Source organism: Nothobranchius furzeri, chromosome 16, assembly GCF_043380555.1.
Source record: "Nothobranchius furzeri strain GRZ-AD chromosome 16, NfurGRZ-RIMD1, whole genome shotgun sequence".
Lineage (NCBI taxonomy): Eukaryota > Metazoa > Chordata > Actinopteri > Cyprinodontiformes > Nothobranchiidae > Nothobranchius > Nothobranchius furzeri.
This window is the reverse complement of record NC_091756.1, coordinates 54,260,158-54,282,712: the sequence shown is the minus strand read 5'-3', so window position 1 is coordinate 54,282,712 and position 22,555 is coordinate 54,260,158. Positions and strand designations below refer to the sequence as shown.

Here is a 22,555-nt window from a genome sequence, read left to right as displayed (position 1 = left end):
CTTTAGTTTGTTACATGTGAAATATTTTTGCTATTTAGAATATTTATTATCTATTATGTTCATATATTCTTAATATTTAGTTATTGTTTGTTTTTGTATATTTGATTCTATATATTTTGATACAGTATATAATGTATAGTGCTTTACATTCTGACAACTTCATAGTAATTAATGTAAATATGTGCAACTTAGAAAAATGAATGTTCAATAGTCGTTGTAATAAGCATGCCTGTTTGTAGAAAACATGCGTGTGTTCGTGCAGGTGGGGTGGTGGTGGTGGGGCGGTTGGGGGGGGGGGGGGGGCGCTCAAAGGGGGCCTCGCCCGGGGAGTAATTCGATGTAGAACCGCCACTGGTCCAGTATACTTGTTGATGAGAGAAAACTAATTTCAGCCGCTATCTGCGATCTCATTCTATTGGTCACTACCCAAAGCTGTTGAGTATTGGTGAAGGTAGGAGCGTAGATTGCCTTCCAGCTCAGCTCTCTCATCACCAGGACAGACCGGTAAAACACACGCATCACTGCAGACACAGCACCAATCTGCCTATCGATCTTTCCATCTTTCCCTCACTCATGAACAAGACCCCAAGATACTTCAACTCCTCCACTTGGAGCAGGACCTCATCCCTGACGTGGAGAAGGTATTCCACCCATCCACAAAAATACCCATTAGGACTCTTTCTTCAGCTTGACAGCATCCCTAATCTCCAGTGTCCACCAGCTGGTTTGGGTGTTGCCACCATGACAGGCACCAAAAACCCACAGTTCTGGTCGGCCGCCATGACGGTAAAGGCACGGAACGTGGCCCACTTGGACTCAGTGTCCCTCGCTTCCCCTGGAACGTTTTGTAATTTCTGTCTGAGGTGGGAATTGCAGCTCCTTCTGTCATGAGACCCTCCCAGACGTTACCAGTAGACCCTCACAATACGTTTGGGCCTGCCAGGTCTGACCGGCATCCTCCCCCACCATCAAAGCCAACTCACCATCAGGTAGTGGTCAGTTGACAGCTCTGCCCCCGTCATCATCTAAATATACAAGACATGCGGCCAAGATCATATGAAACGACAACAAAGGCGATCATCAAGCTGCGGCCAAAAGTATCCTGTGCCAAGAGCACATTTAGACACCGTTATGCCGGAACATGGTGTTCACAAACCATGAAGATCACAGAAGTCCAATGACAAAACACCATTCTGATTCAGATCAGGTGACCGTTCCTCCCCACCACACCTCTCCAGGTCTCACTGTCATTGCCCACGTGAGCGGTCCTCCGGCAGAACAAGGGAGTCACTGGAAGGAGCACTCTCCAGCACCCCCTCCAAGGTCTCCAAAAAGGGTGGGTAGTCTGACATGCAGGATGATTGAGACACTCCAACCCCTCCATCACTGTAAGGTTGCAACCCAGAGAGGCCAATCTAATTAAACAACGTAAATTTGTACTAAACTCTTTTAACTGGTAATTTACCAGTGAGACCTTTTAAATTGAACAGTCTGGTGCTTATGAAGTTCAGAGGGACTCACCCAATGTGATTGGTCCTAAGTGAGATCTCCAGCTCTCTGAGAACCTGTGTGGACTCCTGAATTCGTCTCCTAAACTGGAAAAACACACCTGAAGTGGGTCAGAGGCCAGGTATTGTTTAATAGCTGAGACCTTTATCGAATGGTGCCAACCTGACTAGTTAACTTTTATTTCAGACATTATGACACACCCATATCTAACAGAAGTTTAAACGGGATTGTCACCAAACAAAGCATTGATTAGCATCAGAGTAAAATCTGATCTTCACCATGGTACAGAGTTTGTCTCTCTTTAATGGACTTTTTTCTGAGAATTTAAACAAATTTTTCTGTAAAAACATCAAAAATATATGAATGAGATTTTTGGGGGGTGATAATCCTGCATTGAAATGCAAGATATGTGACTATGCTACAGGACGAGAGCACTACGGGATCATGTCCCCGACACCGCACATCTGTCTGTCTGGTTTTCAGACAAAACGAGCAGCCAGAGACTCCAAGAATGTGGATTAGCAGTGTTTGTTAACAGCAGATTGAGTAATCCAGGACATGCTGCTGTAAAATATTATTTCTGTACACTATTGACTGCTATAGCTTCAAGTTCTATCTACCAGGGGATTTCACCAGTGTTGTCTTGGTAGCAGTATGACCACTGCTCCACCAGAGACAATAAAACTTGTTACGGCCGTGCCGGTGGGAGGAACAAATCTATTTTATGAGCAAACAAATGTTGCTGTGCCGGTGCAACCAGCTGATTGGTGCTTCTTTCCTGCCGACGCCCCTCTGCTTGATTATTGGTCTGGCTGATCCGAGTCGGGTACAGGAGCTGGTCATAAAATTAAAGTATCACGTGAGTGGTCCAAAGTTATGTTCTCTGATGAAAGTAGATGTAACCTTTCTTTTGGAAATTTAGGACCCAGAGTCTAGAGGAAGAGAGGAGAGGCGCAGAACCCATGTTGCTTGAGGTTATCTAAACTGCGTGGACAACATCGACCACTCCAGAACAGTGAGGTGGTGTACCCCAACAACAATCCCTGGATTTTCAGTAATCTGAAGGAACTGCCTATCTTTTTAGAATCAATTTGATTCATGTTTTATTTTTCTTTTGGTGGAACAAGAAATCCCAAAAGTATTTTTATTAATATTCTCTGAACTGTGATGAACTTAAGTTATTTAAATGAGACAAACAAAACTAAAACATGCTCAACCATGGAGATCTAGTGAATACTTTGTTTTAGGTCAGGAATCATCTCACAGACAAGCCAGAGAAATGATTCTATCAAACAACTGTTTGACCTAAAACTAGATGTTGGTCTTGGGTTTACTAGCTGTTTACCTTACGGCTGTTTCCTCCATGCTCCAAGTAACCTCTCAGTTTCTCCAAATAAGCACATGGAGGGTTCCTGACCTGGAAACGTTCCTGAAGATGCAAAGAAAAACACACAGAGGCCCGTGGTTAGGTCTCAGAGCTGCAGAGGGAGGACGAGCCACGAGACAGGCCATAGAAAGAGTCAGAGGGCAGAGATGGAGGACAGGTCAGACATGTCAAAGGGTCAGAGGGTGGGTTCAACAAGTCAGAGAACAGACCAGGGAACAGGAGAGGACTGGTTGGAGGACGAGATAGAGGGCAGGATGAGTCATTTTGCAGTGACCACTGGTAAACCTACAGGTCTTTCTAGATGTGTCTGCTTCTGAAATGATGGGAATCATCCTGATTGTGTTGAATGGAGTCCCTTTAGGGGGACTGAAGAACCTCACGTGACCCTCACGTGACCCCAAAGTCACTAAGACCCCTGGATAAGATTAGACCAATAATTTCTCATATTTAAGGCTGAAATTACAAGAAGAAGTGGACTAATTCAGTCTGAATGTACCTGGTCACAAATCAGGTCCCACTTCTTCTCACTGTCATACTGAGAGAGGATCTTCACTTTGTCGGGAGGAAGGTTCATCGTGTTCTGGATGGAAGACACACGCAAAAAACAGATTGTTTAATATTTTAAACATCTAAATTTTAAAGATTAGTCTTGATTATTTCAGTCCTGAATTTTATTGATCTACTGAAGAAGAAGAAGAAGAAGAAGAAGAAGAAGAAGAAGAAGAAGAAGAAGAAGAAGAAGCAGTGGCGTGTCTAGATCTATTAAAATGGGGTGGCCCAGGTGAGGCACAACTTTGTGCATGGGTGGCACCAATGGTTATGCTTTTTTGTTTTACCCCCAAGCCTTTTGTAGACAATGAAAAGCCTATTTAAAGGTAAATTAGTGTGGTAGCACCTGGGGTGGCCACTCAGATTCCAAGGGTGGCATGTGCTACCCCAGGCCACTCCCTGGACACGCCCCTGAGAAGAAGAAGAAGAAGAAGAAGAAGAAGAAGAAGAGATATTTTCTATAGCACCTCTCAAGATAAAAATCACAAGGCGCTTAAGAAGAAAACATCAGTATAAGGACAAGGAGGAGGAGGAGAATGTTGGTACACCAGTGAATTGAACAAAAAAGAGATGTGGAAATGAATAAAAATGTGGAATGTTCTCTGAAAAAGAAAAGGTTGGATGCAGAAACAACAGTTGCTTCTTATACCTCAGAGTCTCCTTGAGTATGTTTTATTTATTTATTTTATTCAGACTTTAATCATAAACAGAGGGTTAGAATTACAACAACATAGTTATGTCTGCAGATACCAGCTTTGCTTTTGTTTGTCATCAAATTGTAACATAACTCTGCTGTCATGTACGTAACAGGACTTTTAAAAAGTGACTGAAGGGAGGGGTTCGGTTTGGAACTGGTTCTGGAAGTTTTGACCTTAACATCGCAGTAATATGAGCTGTGTGTGTGTGTGTGTGTGTGTGTGTGTGTGTGTGTGTGTGTGTGTGTGTGTGTGTGTGTGTGTGTGTGTGTGTGTGTGTGTGTGTGTTGCAGCTGATTCTGTAACTCAAAGGGAAGCCTAAAGAAAGGGGGTCAGCCCTTTGAATTTATTTTGTTGTTATTAACTTGCTTGAACGGCTTTTTCTAAGAACCTAGCCGGCTCTTTCATCTGGCTCTAGCCTATACACTCATCTCAATAACATTTCAGAGCCTACACCATGAAGCATGTTTCATGTCAGAGCTAAAACTGTCCGCACCATAAAACTATTACACATAAACCCTGACGTTTAAATGTTTACAGAGGTAGAAATATGAAACGTCTTCATTAAATAATCATGTTAGCGCCTGTCAGCTTTTGATCCTTTATGAAAAGACTGACTGATGGACTTGTTGAATAATTCAAAGTTCTGTTTTGCGTCCCGTTGTAGTTCCAGTAATGAGTTCTTGTGAGCCAGAGCCTGTGGGTAACCGTGTTGCCACAACACAGAAACACCAGAAACGATAAAGTTACACAACACCATAAAGTATCCAATTCCTCACCAGCACTTCAGTTTTCTGTTTGGATAACTTTGTTTCTCGTTCAAAGGTCAAAATGTCCTGGTGTGTCCCATTTACCAGTCTCTATCACACACACACACACACACACACACACACACACTGCTCTAGTTGTAAGAGAAGCTGGACTGAACAACTGGAGACTCCCAGTCAAAGACGGTCCAGTGACTGGACCATTTCGTCCATCTGAGACCGGAAAGGACAAAGGGAAGGCCACAGATTTGACTTTTAGTTTTGAAGAGTTTAAGCTTCAGCTCTTTGTGCTTCCTGCATTGATCTTTACATCATGGTCAAATAAACCCAGTTAACAATTTTGATCCGGGTTTGGAAACAGGAGCAGCGTGTTAAAAGAAAATCTAGCTGGTGGTTACACGAAGTCAAACGGCAACTAGGAAGCAAAGCAGTGTTTATCATCTAAGAAATTCAGAGGCACCATGAGGCATTCAGAGCTGTTGCTTCAGCCGTTCCCTATAAACCAACCAACACATTCTCATAAACAGAATCAAAAAGGAGATGCTGACGGAAACACGAAAACAAACATCTTTTCTGGTTTCAGTCTTTTCTTCTAAATTCAAGAAAAACTTGTTTTCTAAATCTATCAGATGGATCCATCAAACATGAATACTAGACTCTGACCTAATTTTACCTGGATTACTTGAGTATAAACTCAGAGTGTTGTGTTGGTGACCTGGAAGGTGTTTCAAGATTCCCTCTAGGAAAACAAACAATTTTAATACAAATTGCATCCCAAATAAGCCTGAAACAGTAAAACATGTATCTGCTATTATTTTAGACATAATAATATACTGAATGAAAAAAATTCAGTAGGTGCAGTTTGAAATCCTGATGATTTTAGTCTTTTATTGTGAAACTGCTCAAATTCGCTCAAACATCTGTGAACAGAATTTAGAAGCCAAGGACAGAAAAAGAAGCAATGATGTGTAGAAAGAACAGGTTAGATAGATGCATAGAAAAAAAAACCAATAAACCCCTGTCTGACTTTTTAAAATGACGCCTTTTTAAAGCTAGACAATAAATGTTTTCTGACTCAGGTGGTTCCTCCCAATGCCCAGTCCGCTTTTGGACCTATATGCAAACTAATATGTAAACCACTACGGAAAACAAGCTCGCTGCTCATTTAGTTACCGGAGCTCAACTCACTCTTAGTCTTTACAGGTGAAGCTTGTATAAAAACATCACAGCAGGAAAAAAAACACCATGCTTACAGAGTGATCCAGACTCATTTTATTAGCAAATGATGCAGATACACCTGAGGCTGCACACACACACACACACACCGTTTGCATATAGGGGTGAGTTGTGCTCAGTGAAGCTGTAGAGTGGGGCGGGGTCACATCTGTTGCAGATGTTAATCATAGGTATAGAACCTGCAGTTTCTATGCTCATATTTTAAAGAGGACTTACTTATACCTGTGTGTTTGGAATATTTCACTGATATGTGGTCAAATGTTTTCATTTTAAACAAATTAAAGCTCCTGATAGAAGTCAGTGGTTTGTATTTTTATTAGTAAACTACCGTTGCTGTCATTTTAAATAACAGTGACTAATATATTGTAGCTATAAATACATGGTGGAGATAAAAACAAAAACAAAATACATTATTGAAGTGGTTTTCTCACATTTGTCACAGAACCGCTACACTTCCCTGGGTCCTCCAATCATTACATGCTTGCTTGTTTAGCAGCAGAACACCACTGGTGTGAGAACTTCTCCGCTTAACAGGAGCAGACTGGGATGAAAATTCAGCCCTGCAATACCTCCATCTGAGCGGTCGTCCAGGGTGGGGTGGGGGGTGTCTGAGGCCCTGTCCACACGTAGCCGGGGATCTGCCAAAACGTAGGTATTTTTCTACGTTTTGGCCTGTCATCCACACGAAAACTGAGTTTTTTTCACACTAAAATGGATCTTTTGAAAAACTCCGGCCAAAGTGAAGATCTGCGTTTTCTCCGTTTTGGGTGTCTGCGTGTGGACAGACAAAACCGGAGTTTTAAGGTCTGCAACGTCACTTTCCGCGACAAAAAAATGCTGACATCACGTGTGCGACCTGTGTTTACACTAGTCGACAGCATGGATGCCCTCAGAGCTGCGCTCGCTTTATCAATTGTCCAAGCGCTTTTTGCTTGTTTGTGTTTGCAAGCAGAATTACTGCTCCTTGTGGAAGACCACAGACGAAGGACGAGGTTAAGAACGGGGGAAGTACTGCCACCTACAGGTCTGGCATGTCCTTAACAACGTATTTATCCGGGTACGTGTGGACAGTTTTTTTTTAAACGAGGTGGTGTGGATGCAAGTTTCTGGAGGGGCGGATATTCGTTTTTAATAAAACCCGGCTACGTGTGGACTAGGCCTAAGTGGCGACACTGGCCCGAAGCACCAGCCATTCGGGGATTTTCCAGAACTCACAGATGGACAGTCCGCCTCTGCCGCTCAATAACATCAGAGAAGGAGAAACAGCCAGCTGCCACTACTTCAACTTTACAGCAAACTACCAGAGTCCCAAAAAGAAAATCACCATTTGAAGTCACGGATAACAAAAGACGTTTGGACCTAACGGCGACTGGTGTTTAGCACTATCCCGTTGCCTCGAGCATTGCAGGTTTTTGCTTCTGGCAGAAGCATCTCAGAGTAGACGCCTTAGAGAAGGGGTGAGTGTTCCATGACTGTGTTTGCATTCAGCACCTAGCCTGTTTAGATTAGCCACAGCAGCTTTAAGTTCAGCAAACTAAGGTCGTGGTTACAGGTGGTTTGATTGCTGACCTGTCGAGAGTCTTCTGATAGAAATGAGGCTGGTTTTCTGTTTTATCCTGCTGAATTAACACCACCAGTGCTAAACATTTAAAAATGCAGTGCGTGACAACGTTGAGGGCAAAACTTGTTCTATTCTTTAAACCTTTCAAGAAAGTGGCGGTTGCAGAAACGTCTGACGAGGTGGTTCGGATATTATTTCAAACAGTTATCGATGAACAAAGAACTGAAACTCCATTTTTGGTTCTTTTTAAACACCGATAAAGTTTTTTTCTTTACCTTGTGGCTGAAAAAATCTTCAGATGTTTGCAGCTGCAAACAAAACTTTCAGCAAGGTAAAGAAAACCCTTATCTGTGTTTAAAAAAGAACCAAAGATGGAATTTGAAGACAAAGAACTGAAACCTTTTCCTGTGTTCCAGTGTTTGAGATTCCAACATTTCAGAGCGAGAAACTCTGTAACAGCTGCCCAGCCGAGGAAGCTCGGTGTTTCTCAGGGTGGAACTGTGAGCGTAAGGAATCTGTGTCAGGTCAGCTTATCCAAAAAGCTCAGAGGAATCACGCAGAACCAGAGAAGGAATGCAGGTGACAGCAGTCAGTCGTCTGGCTGCATATCCAACATAGCTCAGATCCACCACTTCCTTTTACTTTGATGTTTCTGTGGCCGTCTCCATGGAGACGTCTACTGCTCTAATTACTGAAGAGATGGCTGAATGGGGTCAGGGGTCTACAAAATGAGAAGAATAAATGTTGAACCTTCTCTCATCATAATGACACAATAACACAAGACCATCCTGAAGAAGTCGCGATCATGACTCGTGACTTGTTATCTCCAGCTGAACCCAGACCAGTTAAGGGTTTAGACTCCAGCAACTCCACATCTGTGTTGCGTACCTGACACACTGGTGAGCTTGTCGCGAGGACAGGCACATTGCTCACGTTTTCTGCATTCTTTGTTTTATTAAGCTAACTGTGCATCTGGATGATAAACAAAGATCCCTACATCCTGACTCACCAACGCAGCGTTGAAGCGCTCCTCCAGCTCCTCCTCAGGTGGCATCGGGATCTTTGGCCCTGTCGTTTGTTTCTGGGACAGTGTGGAATCTGGGCCGGATATCTTCCCCTCCTTGACATCCCTCACCTGGGATAGCTCCACACTTCCAGCTGTGTTCCCCATGAGTATACATCCAAAAACACACGTCCACTCACAAAATAAAAATCAAAAATCATCCAGTGTTAGCAGCTGCAGAGGTCCTGTGATAAAGAAACAAAACTGTCTACACATTCAAAGTTCTGTGTGACCTATGACCTCCCATTCTCTCCACACAGCCCTTACCCTGGCTCATGCTGAAGCAGCCTCTGAATGAGTCAGACCTCACAGAGATCCCTGAGCATTATGAAACCGTAGACAGAGGCAAGGGGATATCCTGATGGAGTGATCTGCTCAACAAGTGAGAGAAAAAAGTGGGAGGAGCTTAAAGTCTGTAGGTTAAGTCTAGGTTTAGAATGTACCAAAAAATGAATTAACCCAAGAAGAAAATCAAAATTGTCATTTATCTCCAGAGGAAACAGCTTATGATTCAGTAGCTGAGACTCAAAACTCCTCCTGGTCCTGTTTTTTTGGACTCTGCACCTCTTAGCTGCAAAGCCACAAAACAGAGAGAGCAGACAACTAGTCATGTCTGTCCTGCAGAGGGACAGAGGGAGACAGAAGGCAGCAGAGACTTCAACAGCACACTGGGTCCCAAAGCCTCTCTGTTCAGGCGCCACCTCCAGTTTGGAGCATGTCCAGTTCAAAGTTTGTGACTTAGTTTACCTCTGGTGAACCACAAGGGGGCGCTGAGAGGAGCATGTAGCATTTATGATTGTTGCCACATTTTATTAAATGATCAATGAGATGTGATTTCCAGATAAATATGGATTATTAACTTAACTGGTCTTTGAATATTTTTATTTAATATTACCTTAGGTTCTTTGGGCTATTCAGGGAACACACACTTCATTTAATTCAGACAGTCAAGGATATAGTTTATAAAAATGAATTTAATTATATCTTTCTAAACTAATGATTACACATGACAAAGCATGAATGAAATGATGGAGCTATATGTTTTGTAGCAAAAACTTGTTAAGTATCTGAGAGATCTTGTGATGTCTGTGCTGTAAAATCAGTCTGGCTGTCTGGTTTAACAATAGATTATTCATAAACGTATCCGACGCCAGTGTGCTGGTCTACGATACCCTTGTGTGATGGCAACTCTTGAGAGGTCCAGAGGAGAGGCAGCCAGATTGGTGATGTCACGGGATGGAGTGGCTCCTCGAATCTCAAAGAGTCGCAGCTCTCTTTGAATTCAGATATCACCGGCCATAAGATGCTACCAGGGTCTGCACGTTACACGTCTGAGGTGTTGTAGCGTCAGAAACAACTCACAATTAATATGAAGCGAAAATGTTAAAACAGATTGTTTAACCATTAATGATAATATGGTGACATTACTGTGTTCATATAGATTAACATTAAATTCAACAAATACTAATCTGTGTCACGTTGTGGGGATGTTTAGGACCCAAATATGCAGATACCCAGGATGACTCGAGGCAGAAGTTGGTAAAAGTAAAAATCCTTTTATTTAGGAAGAAAAAAAAAATAAATCCAAAATGGCAGCGAGCCAAAAGTCCAAAAGTCCTGGAGGACGGGACACCCAAAGCTCTCTTTAGAGCACCAACAACTGGAGACCAAAAGCTCATAAGAGCACAAAGACCAAGAGACAAAAAAGCTCAGACAGCGCACGAACGAACGCTGACAGAAATACAACAATGGACCGACACAAGATAGAGACAAGACAGGGCTTATATACACAGGGAGGAGTAATTAGGGAAAATGGCAGCAGGTGTGTGGGGTGAGGGCTGGAGGGAAGACAGGTGACAATAATTTATCTAAATGGGGAAAACAGGACCAAAGGAGGACAGGTAAACCTAAAACACAAAAACTAAACCTGAAGACTGAGGGAAGGACTCACACATACACTCGCTGACACACATAAACTCACACCTACATACACTGAACTGGGGAAGGGACATGCACACACACACACACACACACACACACACACACACACACACACACTGAACAGGGGCAGGACATGCACACACACACACACACACACACACACTGAGTTGGGGAGGACGCGCGCACACACACACACACATACACTCGTACACATAACACATTCAAAGACCTCAGTAAACTCGAGGCTGAGCTCAGATTGGACAGGTAATGAAAGACACGCCATCAAGGGAGCCATCTGCCTCGACAGCAGCAGATCCAAGGCAGCAGCCAAGACACCAATCCAGGGCGCCCTGGGAGGGAGGGTGGCAACCCCCACCACAATGTGGCAAGGTGGATAAACGAGGGCCCGGGCGGGATTCGATCCCCAGACTCCCGGGTGAGAGTCATACGCTCTAACCAGTCAGCCAAAGGGACATCCCCTTGGCCAAGTAGCCAGGGCGCATGATCAATCGGGACATTGTGACAGGACACTCACACTGTCACAACTACATGGGCACTACCCAAGGAGCGCCCCAGCCGCCGCCACCGACCACCGGTCCTGAGGCAGAGGGCTCCACAGAGGAAACACTGGAAGGTTTAAAAGACGTAACATGTAAAATCACAAGAGCTAATACGGATAGTAAAATATCCAATAAAATGTGATTATGTAAATAAAACAACATAAATGTGTAACACAACAGTAATTAAAATAAATAAATTGGTAAAACAAGCAATGTACTTAATATTAATCAGTTAAAAGCTAACCTAAATAGGTGGGTCTAGCCGGTTCTTAAAAACATGAATGTTCTCTGCGACCCTGAGATCCTCCGGCAGCCCGTTCCAGAGGCGAGGGCTGTAAGACGCCTCATCGTGAGTGTGAGTCCTGACTTTAGGAATGACAAGGAGATGACTGCCAGAGGAGTGCAGGGACCGCGAGGGTTCATATGGTAAAAGCAGTTGTGAGAGATACGATGGGCCAATACCATTAAGACACTTAAAAACCATTAGAAGTATCTTAAAATTGATCCTGAAACATACGGGGAGCCGATGCAGTGATTCTAAAGCCGGAGTGATGTGTTCCCGCTTCCTGGCCTTCGTCAGGACACGAGCTGCTGAGTTTTGTAAAAATTATAGACCTAAAGAACTCTTTTTGGGAAGACTAGAAAGCAGGGCATTGCAGTAGTCTATCCTACTGGAGATAAAAGCATGCATCAGCGTCCCCGTATTGCCCGAGAGAGAGAATAGGGCGGACACTGGTGATGTTCTTGAGATGATAAAGACCTATTTTAGTGATGTATTTAATGTGGGGGATAAAAGTCAGCTCAGAATCAAAAATGACACCCAGGTTATTCACTTGTGAAGATGGATTAAAAGACATTGATTGTAGTTTTGGTAAAAGCTTCACTCTCTCAGCCTCAGGACCGATGACTGAAACTTCAGTTTTGTCCTGGTTGAGCTGGAGAACGTTTTCTGCCATCCGGGATTTAATGTCTAAAATGCAGTTAAAAAGCACATCCATTGGATGTGTGTCATCAGGAGACAGAGATGTATAACTGTGTATCATCAGCGTATAACTGTGGAAATTCACTCAGTGTCTCCTGATGACGCCGCCAAGAGGGAGCATATAGAGGTTAAAAAGTACTGGGCCTAAAACTGAACCCTGGGGCACACCACATGTGATGCTGTGGACCCCAGAGAAACAGGTATCCAAACTCACCATAAAAGTCCTGTCTGTGAGGTAGGAAGTGAAATGTCTATGTACAGCACCAGAGAGGCTGATCTGTTTTAAGCGGGTTAAAAGAATAGTGTGGTCCACTGTATCAAAGGCAGCGCTTAGATCCAGTAGAACCAACACTGTCACCCTCCGGGCATCATAATTTATTCTAAAATCATTTGAAATCTTCAGAAGGGTCGTCTCGGTGCTGTGGTTTACCCTAAAACCAGACTGAAATTTCTGTCGAACATCATTAGTATTAATAAAATCATTAAGTTGATTTAACACAAGCTTTTCTAAAATTTTGCTTAAAAATGGCAAGTTGGACACTGGTCGGTGTCGATCGTAAGTAAGTAAATTTTATTTATATTAGCACTTATCACAGACATAGAATCACAAAGTGCTTCACATAGATCTAAACAAAATAAAACAGTCATAAAATCATAAATAGATTAACATCAGAAAATCAAAATGCTCTCAAAACAGAATTAGATTAACATCAGAAAAAATAAAGTCATAAAATCATAAATTTTCATAAACAGATGAAAGATTAAAATTTTGAGTTAAAAATAAGAAAATAAAAGGTTTAGGTAAAAGCAAAGGGTCTTTAGCTGTTTTTTAAAAGTGTCCAGACTGTCAATGCTGCGTAAGGATAAAGGAAGGTCATTCCAGAGTCCGGGGTGCAACAGTCTGGAAGGAGCGATCACCTCGACTTTTGTATCTGGTCTTTGGAAATTCTAGAAGGTTCTGGTGGGTGGACCCGAGGGCTCAGGTTGGAGCATAAAGCTTTAACAGTTCAGTAATGTAGGGAGGAGCTTGACCATGTAGAGCAGTGGTTCCCAAACTTATTAAACCATGCACCCCCTTCTATGTCCCGACCATGTTGACGCACCCCCCAGCCCCAGGGCATGGCTATATATATATATATATATATATATATATATATATATATATATATATATATATATATATGTATATATATATATATATATATATATATATATATATATATATATATATATATATATCAGACGTCACGCTAAACCAGGGGTCGGCAACCTGTTCCCATCAAAGAGCCATTATTACCCGTTTCCCACAGTAAAGAAAACACCGCAGCAGCTGCAGCGTTGTGGGCGGGGCCTACCCTCAGACAGCAGAGCTCTGCTCACAACAGGTGACAGCAGCCGGTACCGGTCGCCCATGTACGTCAAAGCTATCTTTCATAAGAAGATAATCAATAAAACGATTTATATAAAGTGGATCCAGAAGTCGTAGCCCGTCTCTGCCTACAATATTTTGATATTTTTCACCCTGTTGGTGGTTTTACTGAGCAGGTGCCACTTTTGTCATACGTTTCTTTTTAAAACATGTTTAAACTGTTCAGAATACAAATCCAGGCTCTGTCACGTTTGATTGTTGTAATTAAACTTTGTAGGTGGGGAAGGTCAGAAAAGGATCCGATCATTTTGTTTGTCCCTCATTTACAGCGACAGAGATAACGGCGCAGTGCGCCTGGCTCTGGTGTTAATCAAGTTAAATTTATAACAATTTTTACAAGAAAACAGAACAGTTAAAAGCAGGGTTGTGTTGTGTTGACCGGACAGTTCCCGTATTTGACCGTTTATTTTGATGGAGAAAGAATAGAAAGAATTACCCCGACGCATGCAGATGAACTGACACTTTATTCGTTTCGCAAATCGCAGATGTATCTAAATCACTCAAGAAAAGATTTCTTTCTGAACATCTGAGCTGGACACCGCTCTGCGCAGCTCACTGTCAGCGCGTACATAAGGTGCACAGCAAGCTGAAGATGTGGACAGGGGCTTGGAGCGCGTTGCAGAACCAGAGCGCATGTGGGAAGATTCCTTCCACTGAAGCGAGAGTTTTCCAAATCCGGTCTCTCAGAGAGACTTGTCACTTAGAAAATGTTCCCTGATGATGAAACTTTGGCTAAATTGTGCTTGTTCCTGTCTCCAATATGGCGTCTGAGGAGAGTCCCAGAATCTCACATCGTCTTCAGCTCAGAAAGCGCCTATGATTACGCATAAGCGTGACGCGTCAACCCGGTCACACAGTAGACCGGGTTGGACCTGTTCAGGTTTACGCAGACAATCTTTACATTTAGAATTGGCATACAGATGTCAAATTAATGCAGTAAAATATAAAGCATTTTATTTAAATATCCATTCATTAATTTACAAGCACAGAGAGCCGCATCAGATGGATGGAAGAGCCGCGGATTGCCGACCCCTGTGCTAGGGCATGTGCGGAGGACACACACACACACACACAAGCAAAATATACTTGTTTTCAAATACGTTTATTGGGCCCACTTACATTTTCTTAGGCCCACCCACAAATGAGTTTCTGGCTACGCTAATGGTGATTTTTGACAGACTTCTCTGAGCTCCGCAGCCCCTAGCGGCAGCTCGCGCACGCACCACACTTTGGGAATGCCTGGATTAAAGCAATCCCATCTTTGATAAAGAATGACTACTTTTCTTAAAAATCACAGCACATGTATGACATTATATAACGAGTAGTTAAATAACTTTCAGCGGTGTCATTAGACATGTTCGTGTGTATAGAATGTAACAGAGAGGACAATGTTTTGTACAAATGAGAATGGTTTACTTTCAAAATACAACAGCGATAAAAGACAAAAAGGAAAAACAACAAAATTCCTAGGACTAACAGTTAAAAATCAATAAAACACAGGGAGGATATAAAATAACCGGAAAAACAACAGTTATTTCTAAAATGTTATACAAACCTCTTTACAATGTAATCAGTCTCTGTAATTGACAACTTTTTTTTACAAACCCATTAGGAACATAAAGGTTCACATTATTGTTTCTATTAAGATTTCTGCAAACATCTGAAATACTTTAATATAGAACATGCTTAATCAGTAGGAATATGGTATTTGTAATGGCGTTGTACTTGTTTGTATATACAGTAGACAGCACTCAGCAGTCTTCCAGCTTGTAGAACTGTTGCTGTATGGTATATTTGAAATATTTGTTACTCTTCCTGTAGTAAAAAGTATTAAAATGTTAAAATTAGTTTCAAAATACAACAGCAATAAAAGATAAAAAGGAAAAACAACAAAATTCCTAGAACTAACAGTTAAAAATCAATAAAACACAGGGAGAATATAAAATAACCGGAAAAACAAGTTATTTCTAAAATGTTATACAAACCTCTTTACAATGTAATCAGTCTCTGTAATTGACAACTTTTTTTTTACAAACCCATTAGGAACATAAAGGTTCACATTATTGTTTCTATTAAGATTTCTGCAAACATCTGAAATACTTTAATATAGAACATGCTTAATCAGTAGGAATATGGTATTTGTAATGGCGTTGTACTTATGTTTGTATATACAGTAGACAGCACTCAGCAGTCTTCCAGCTTGTAGAACTGTTGCTGTATGCTACATTTGAAATATTTGTTACTCTTCCTGTAGTAAAAAGTATTAAAATGTTAAAATTAGTTTCAAAATACAACAGCGATAAAAGATAAAAAGGAAAAACAACAAAATTCATAGAACTAACAGTTAAAAATCAATAAAACACAGGGAGAATATAAAATAACCGGAAAAACAACAGTTATTTCTAAAATGTTATACAAACCTCTTTACAATGTAATCAGTCTCTGTAATTGACAACTTTTTTTTCCAAACCCATTAGGAACATAAAGGTTCACATTATTGTTTCTATTAAGATTTCTGCAAACATCTGAAATACTTTAATATAGAACATGCTTAATCAGTAGGAATATGGTATTTGTAATGGCGTTGTACTTATGTTTGTATATACAGTAGACAGTACTCAGCAGTCTTCCAGCTTATAGAACTGTTGCTGTATGCTATATTTGAAATATTTGTTACTCTTCCTGTAGTAAAAAGTATTAAAATGTTAAAATTGGCACTAGCCAAAAACACAGTAACAATGTCTGCAGCAGGAACAGATGCACGTGTATGTTTAGTGTACGGATTCCTACCAGGTGAAGCACTGAAAATATTATTTAAATATGTATATGTATTTTCAACAGGTGTTGTTTTGTGGTCTTTTTCTCCAAACAATTTGTTGCCTTATTTTGTTCCCAACACTCACTGCTGCTTCTGCAATGTCAGAGTGCTAAGTGCTGTCTACCACAGGTAACTCCACTTCAAAAAACCTGAACATTCCCTTTAGCTTACTATTTTCATTGGGGGGAGAAACTAAGAAAGCGCTTACTGACCAGATGAAAAAAAGGCTGCTCATGAAAAAGGCACAACAGGCAACACTGTTAAAGAGAACTTAATCACCCAGTCTATTGAACATTCACATTCATTCCTTCTTGCTACTGTTAACTACACCCGTTTTTCTATGAAATGTTAGGGTGGAAAACCTAAAACGTGTACGGCAGAGTGCCTTGAGGACCAAGGTTGGGTAACACTCACCTACACCACATCCATCACCCACATAGAGCTTGCGAGAATGCTGTTAAATTCACTACGAAAGTCTGGATAGCTGTGATACCCAAGGGGCAGCTTTAGTACACATCCACATTACGTTCATTGTCAGTGAGATCTACCACAGAGGGCTGGGTTATTTCATGATCGGCCTCTACGTCTTGGGGCTGCTGTTGTGTTTTCTTTCTGGTACACAGATAAAGTCGCAGCATTTGGACCTTACTTTGCTTATACAACTCACCAACTGTACAGGAAGCAACCGAATGCATCTGTGAGCTCTCAATATCAGTTAAATAGTGTGAAAGACTTTTGTTTTTTTTTGAGATGCCATTGGGGAAAAAAAGATTTTCAGCCATAAGTTTGATATTTGACACTGTTTCATTTTTATCTACAGATAAATGCCTTGTTCCACCACCATTTACAGGCCTCACCTGTTTGAACCCACCCTTCTTCTCATCAAAATCCATCCAGCCAACAGCGATTAGTATTGTTCGTTTTCCATTTGTGTTTCCTGCCAAATGAGACATCTTTTTAGGAGGCATTCCCTCAGCTCCTGTCAGTCTTTGTCGTCGCTTTGAGAGTCTAGATTCTTTCCTGGATGGTGATGTCCGTGACAGTGTTGCTTGTCTGCAGAAGGCCACAGTGGAGACTCTATCGACAAGTCTGGGGATGTACTTAGCCAGGTCACTGTCTGTCATTAATGGAATAACAGTTTCATCAATCTGAAAAATATAAACAACAAATTAATAAAATTGTCAATATTTTAAAAAATAAAAAAAATAAATACAAATGCATATTTTAGAGTTGTTTTTTGCTATCTACTTTTGATAACAGATACTTTAGGTAATGTGGTACACATTTGTCCAACATTAGATGAACGAGATTTACTTTTTAAATTAATCTTTAAACATATCATGTCATTAATTAATGTCATTGATTAAACAAAAATATGAAATTCAATACTTTTTTTTTAGAATGTGCATAGTAAATTGTGGATTGCGGATCTCCGTTCAAAAACAAACACACAGACACGCGCACGCACACAGCAACAGCTGCAGTGGCTTACTTTCTCATCTTCAAGTTTCTTGATCACATCTTCTTCAACTTTGCGCTCTGTTAAAAATTCTCGCAGCCGAGTATCCATAGCTGACCTCTAAACCACATGAAAATGAAATTAGAATTTTTACACTCAGTTATACATTTTATGCAGAAGATTTTTTACATGATAGCCTACCTATAAAATCACTTTATCTATGGCAAATCAGAACTTGATAACGATTGTTTTATTACTTAGATATTATCTATGGTAATGAGCAATGGAGCGATTGTCTACTTGGAGTTTCAATAGTTCAGTATGAGCAATGACAACCTGCATCAATACAAAATCTTTCCGATCACTGTATGCTTAATTAGTTCCCTTGGCAACATACCCGCAGTGAGCTACTGTAACTGCAAGGCATCACAAGCTATGGCTCATTTAGCATGTTTTACCTTTACTAGTGTGACTCACATGATGCTACTTTCAAAGGAGATGTTCAGCGAAAAAAGGGGCAATTGTAAGATGCTTTCCATCTAAAACTGTTATTATTTTCCAGACTAGATTAGTTGCACCAGCTAGCATGGTGATGTGGCCAGGGTAAAAGAGAGACACCTTCGTGACACAGAGAACTAAGGTTTGATGTTGAACATACCTCGTTTATTAGTAGCCTTCAGCCTTGCTCTACTTTGAAAGTGTACTGCGGAGCCGCCGCACGTACTACAGTTAAAAATGAGTTTACGGCTACATATTAGCACAACAAAACAATGTGTAGTAACACCCTGAGGATACAACGTTTGAAACGTCAGCAGATACCATTTAGAAGATAGTAACAATGACCCAGAACGGCTGACTTCTGTATTCACCCGCATCTCTTCGGAAACAACTACCCTCCGTTTTTAAAGTTTATAAATTAAACTCGGTGGTGAAAACTAAAACACTTACTGTCCGCGTGGTTTTATCTCAGCACAGCGTTCCTGCTTTAGCTCGCATGCCACTTTTCATCCGCCGCTCAGGTGCGTCTACCCTCAGGCCGCAGGGAGTTTTATTTAAACACTTTGTATTGACTTAGAGACAAGAAAAGAGAGAGTTGGGATCGTTTAAGAATCTTTAATTTCTATAATTATAAATTCAAACAATCATCCAGGACTAACTCTCTATGATGGATGCATATGGATTTGAATGTTGAAGTGTTGGTGTGTGTGTGTGTGTGTGTGTGTGTGTGTGTGTGTGTGTGTGTGTGTGTGTGTGTGTGTGTGTGTGTTCAGAATCTCCAGGCTGAGGCAGGCGGATCTGGTTGTCTGATGTTATGACTAGAAACCACGAGGGCTTCAGACGCTCATGACATGAAACGCCATCTTGCCGAATCTACGTACCTTTGGAGTCTCCCGCGTTCAGATCAGGAATGTCAGGTCCTCGGATCTCCTTGGTACTGGACTGATGAAACAGTGTTGCAGCACGACAAAACCTGTCTACGGATAGCTCCGGTAGTAGTGGCAGGTCTCAGCGCGTTCAGCTTTTATTTTGAAGGAACCGTTGTCTTGTTGTTCAAATGACAGAATTTCCAGCTTGACAGTTCTCAGCTTAAAAGTAGAAAAACACAGCTGGCCAGACGGTAATCTCCTTTAGCGATGGTGATTTGAGAGCTGGTTGAAACTACGTTGAGTCTATGATGTAACTCCGTTGGAACTCAGATGGAACTGAACTTTAAATGGCGTTGCTCTGTTTTATTAACTTAGTTGTTTATAAATCTTAGCAAATCGGAGTGGACAATTTAAGTAAACAGCCCAGATTCTGCCCTGCAACAGACGGAAGCTCTGATTGGATGAAACAATGTGTCATGCGTTCTTATGTTCTGTGGATCAGTATGTCTGGTGCACAGTCCTGTTTATTCATTAAACACATAAATCATGACATTTTGATTTCACAGATCAGTCGCCTGATTATTATTGATCAACATATGTTTTGATTAGCTTTATTACAAACAAAGTTCTTTGATTAATTAATGAAAAGCGTTCTTCTTCCTTCTTCTGTCTCTTTTCCTGGAATGGAAACATTCAGAAACAAGCACCCGACCTTGGTGATTCATGCACTCTGTTACTGTGTGAAGGGGCAGCTGTTAAGGGCAGACAATAGGATCTTCATAACGCTACACTATAATCCTGGACAGAATAATCTGTGCGTTTGAGCATTTATTAGACTCTCTCCAACTAAAGCAGCAGAGAGGAGACAGAACCTTAGACCTGGTTCACGCTGCAGGATAATCATACCAACTGTTGACCAGCCCCGCCCCTTCTGACAATCTTAGGGATGCATAGAATTATAGTAACGGCTCGAAAGACAATCTTATCAGATAATGCTACCGTGTGTGGTGTGTTACGAGTGCTCTGGTCTGCTCGTGAGAACGCTGGGATCCCTGCACTCATAAATGTAGGCTTTAAAGCTAGTTTAATTGTCTTGGTCATTTTTGGGGGGACAAATGCACGTGCTGCCTGTTGAATGTCACAGTTAGTCCATTAGACAACCAGGTGATGGAGGTGTGCAGCGCTCCTCCTCCACCATGTTGGTTTACTTTGAAGTCACATTTAATCTTGTTAGATTTCCCGTTTGAGCAGAGAATGTGATCATCCTAAATGAAACATGTTATGGTAAATGTCCTGTGTTTGTATAGTGCAATAGGGTTCTACAACGCCCCAAGGCCCTTCACAACACAATCAGTCATTCACCCATTCACACACACACATTCACACGCTTTGATGATGAGCTGTAGCCACAGCCATGCAACATTATGAACTGGATAACCCGCTCTACCTCCTGAGCCACTGCTGTCCCATGCTGTGATAACAGGAATTGGAGCTCAACTACTGTGCATTCAGGGATGAAGAATTGTGCAATATCATATTTCTGGGTTCCTGATCTGCTGGTTGAACTGAAAATCCACTGATTCTGGTTACCAGTTGGGCATTTCCTAATAAATACAGAGCAGACGGGGTACCGGCAGGTAGATGATGATTCCTGACCACCACACTGACTGATGTCAGGTAGAGCAGCTGTTCTCCTGCTACATCTGGCCAAAGGGCTGAATAATGAATCAGGATGCTTTGAATGTGCACTTACTGTAACCCCACATAAATCACACCAAGCAGCAGCAACCGCAGACCCAGAGACAGGTGCAGAGGTCTTCAGAAGAGCTGATGAGGTGTCCCTCAGTGCATCAGTAAAGGGGACTCTGTGAGGTTCTGTGTGTGTGTGTGTGTGTGTGTGTGTGTGTGTGTGTGTGTGTGTGTGTGTGTGTGTGTGTGTGTGTGTGTGTGTGTGTGTGTGTGTGTGTGTGTGTGTGTGTGTGTGTGTGTGTGTGGTTCCTCACCTCTTCTCCTCAGGTGTGACAGGCAGGCCGCACCAGGTGCCATCGATCAGAGGCAATTAAGGTGGAGCACTTAAAGCTGGCCGGAGGAGGAAAGCAGATGCCAGATGATTAAGCCACACAGCTTGGTAATCAGATCAGGTCAGCTCAGCTCAGCTCAGCTCAGCTCTGTGCTTCCTTGTGCTTCCCAGTGTTTTTCTCACGAGTAATGTTTAGTCTCGCAGCCGGCCCGACTTTCTGAGTTCCCAGGATCTCCCAGCGTCTTCCCTGAACCGTGGTGTCTGCTTCACCCAGTGCTCCTCCTGGCTGCAGCGCTTCAGCTCTGTCATCCATGCCCTGTTGGATCCTCCTCTTCTCCACCTGCCTGTCCACCCTCAAGCCTCCAGCGTGCCTAGGAAATCTCAACCTCTGCCTGCCACACTACCACACTGGACCTCACCTCTCCTCCAAAACACTCCTCGCCACGCAGACCAGTAAGCTCTCCTTCTTCAATTCTATTATCAGAACACAGCCTCCTTGCTCCTCGACTCACCTTCTGTTTCCCCTTCAGAACCGCCTCCGCGAACCCGTCCAGAGTTCCTCCACCATACTGGGAGCCCGCTGAACTTTTAATAAAACTGTTTAACTTCCTCCTGTGTCCGGGTGTGTTCGCTCCAGTCTCCTAGAGAATCATGACATACTCTGGAGGACAAGAGCAGAGACATGCAGATAACTTAAAAAATAATATTTAAAATTGCCACGGCTTCCTTTGTTTTATTTAGAAGAACTGGAGTCAGTTTTGATTAAAGCACCAACTGATTTAATTAAGGGTCTTGTTACAATAATAGCACAGAACTCTAAAAAAACAAAGACTGAAATAGATTAAACATTTGTGACACGTTGCTGTTATGAGCATAAAGGTGGCTTTCTGCAATGATATAAAGACTTAGTGATGCATTAAAAGGTCAACTCTCTCTTCTTCCAAAGTCCCTCGGTGACAAGAGCACACACCTTCTCTCAGCTGTTTGCCTTGACTGCCTCTGATTTGCCTGACGAAGGTGCTGTAGCTGGCTGCTGCTCCTTGTCTGCAATCTCAGCACATAATGCTTCTTTCTGTTCAGCAGCCTTCTGAATTACAATCCTGCAAAAAAAATGTGTTAATTAAACGTGAATGTATTCTGATTTTAGGTAAGGGAAGCCGGTATTGGTGAGTCGGAGCTATACGCGAATCACAAATCTGCATCGGACCTTAA

At 42.0% G+C, this 22,555-nt stretch overlaps 1 protein-coding gene and 1 long non-coding RNA gene across 4 annotated transcripts in view; one reads left to right on the top strand and one right to left on the bottom strand.

Moving 5' to 3' along the window:
* The window catches only part of fmnl1b (formin-like 1b), a 38,701-nt gene extending 29,317 nt beyond the window's left edge, over nucleotides 1-9,384 (bottom strand). Inside the window, exons 1-5 of one of the 3 annotated variants that reach the window (XM_015962189.3) lie at nucleotides 9,035-9,384; nucleotides 8,714-8,952; nucleotides 3,393-3,476; nucleotides 2,855-2,938; nucleotides 1,522-1,595 (exon numbers count right to left, since the gene is read on the bottom strand). In XM_015962189.3, coding sequence (XP_015817675.1) covers nucleotides 1,522-1,595; nucleotides 2,855-2,938; nucleotides 3,393-3,476; nucleotides 8,714-8,875 — 404 coding nt within the window. In that variant the 5' untranslated portion in view covers nucleotides 8,876-8,952; nucleotides 9,035-9,384. Of the gene's footprint in view, nucleotides 1-1,521; nucleotides 1,596-2,854; nucleotides 2,939-3,392; nucleotides 3,477-8,713 lie in introns of all 3 variants that reach the window. The other 2 variants (XM_015962188.3, XM_015962190.2) reach the window with 2 other exon arrangements.
* A 12,322-nt stretch (nucleotides 9,385-21,706) lies between these two features.
* Nucleotides 21,707-21,952, top strand: LOC129166599 (uncharacterized). Its single transcript, XR_008565591.2, has 2 exons — nucleotides 21,707-21,796; nucleotides 21,874-21,952. It is a non-coding gene; the product is annotated as an uncharacterized lncRNA (long non-coding RNA).
* Nucleotides 21,953-22,555: the final 603 nt, after the last annotated feature.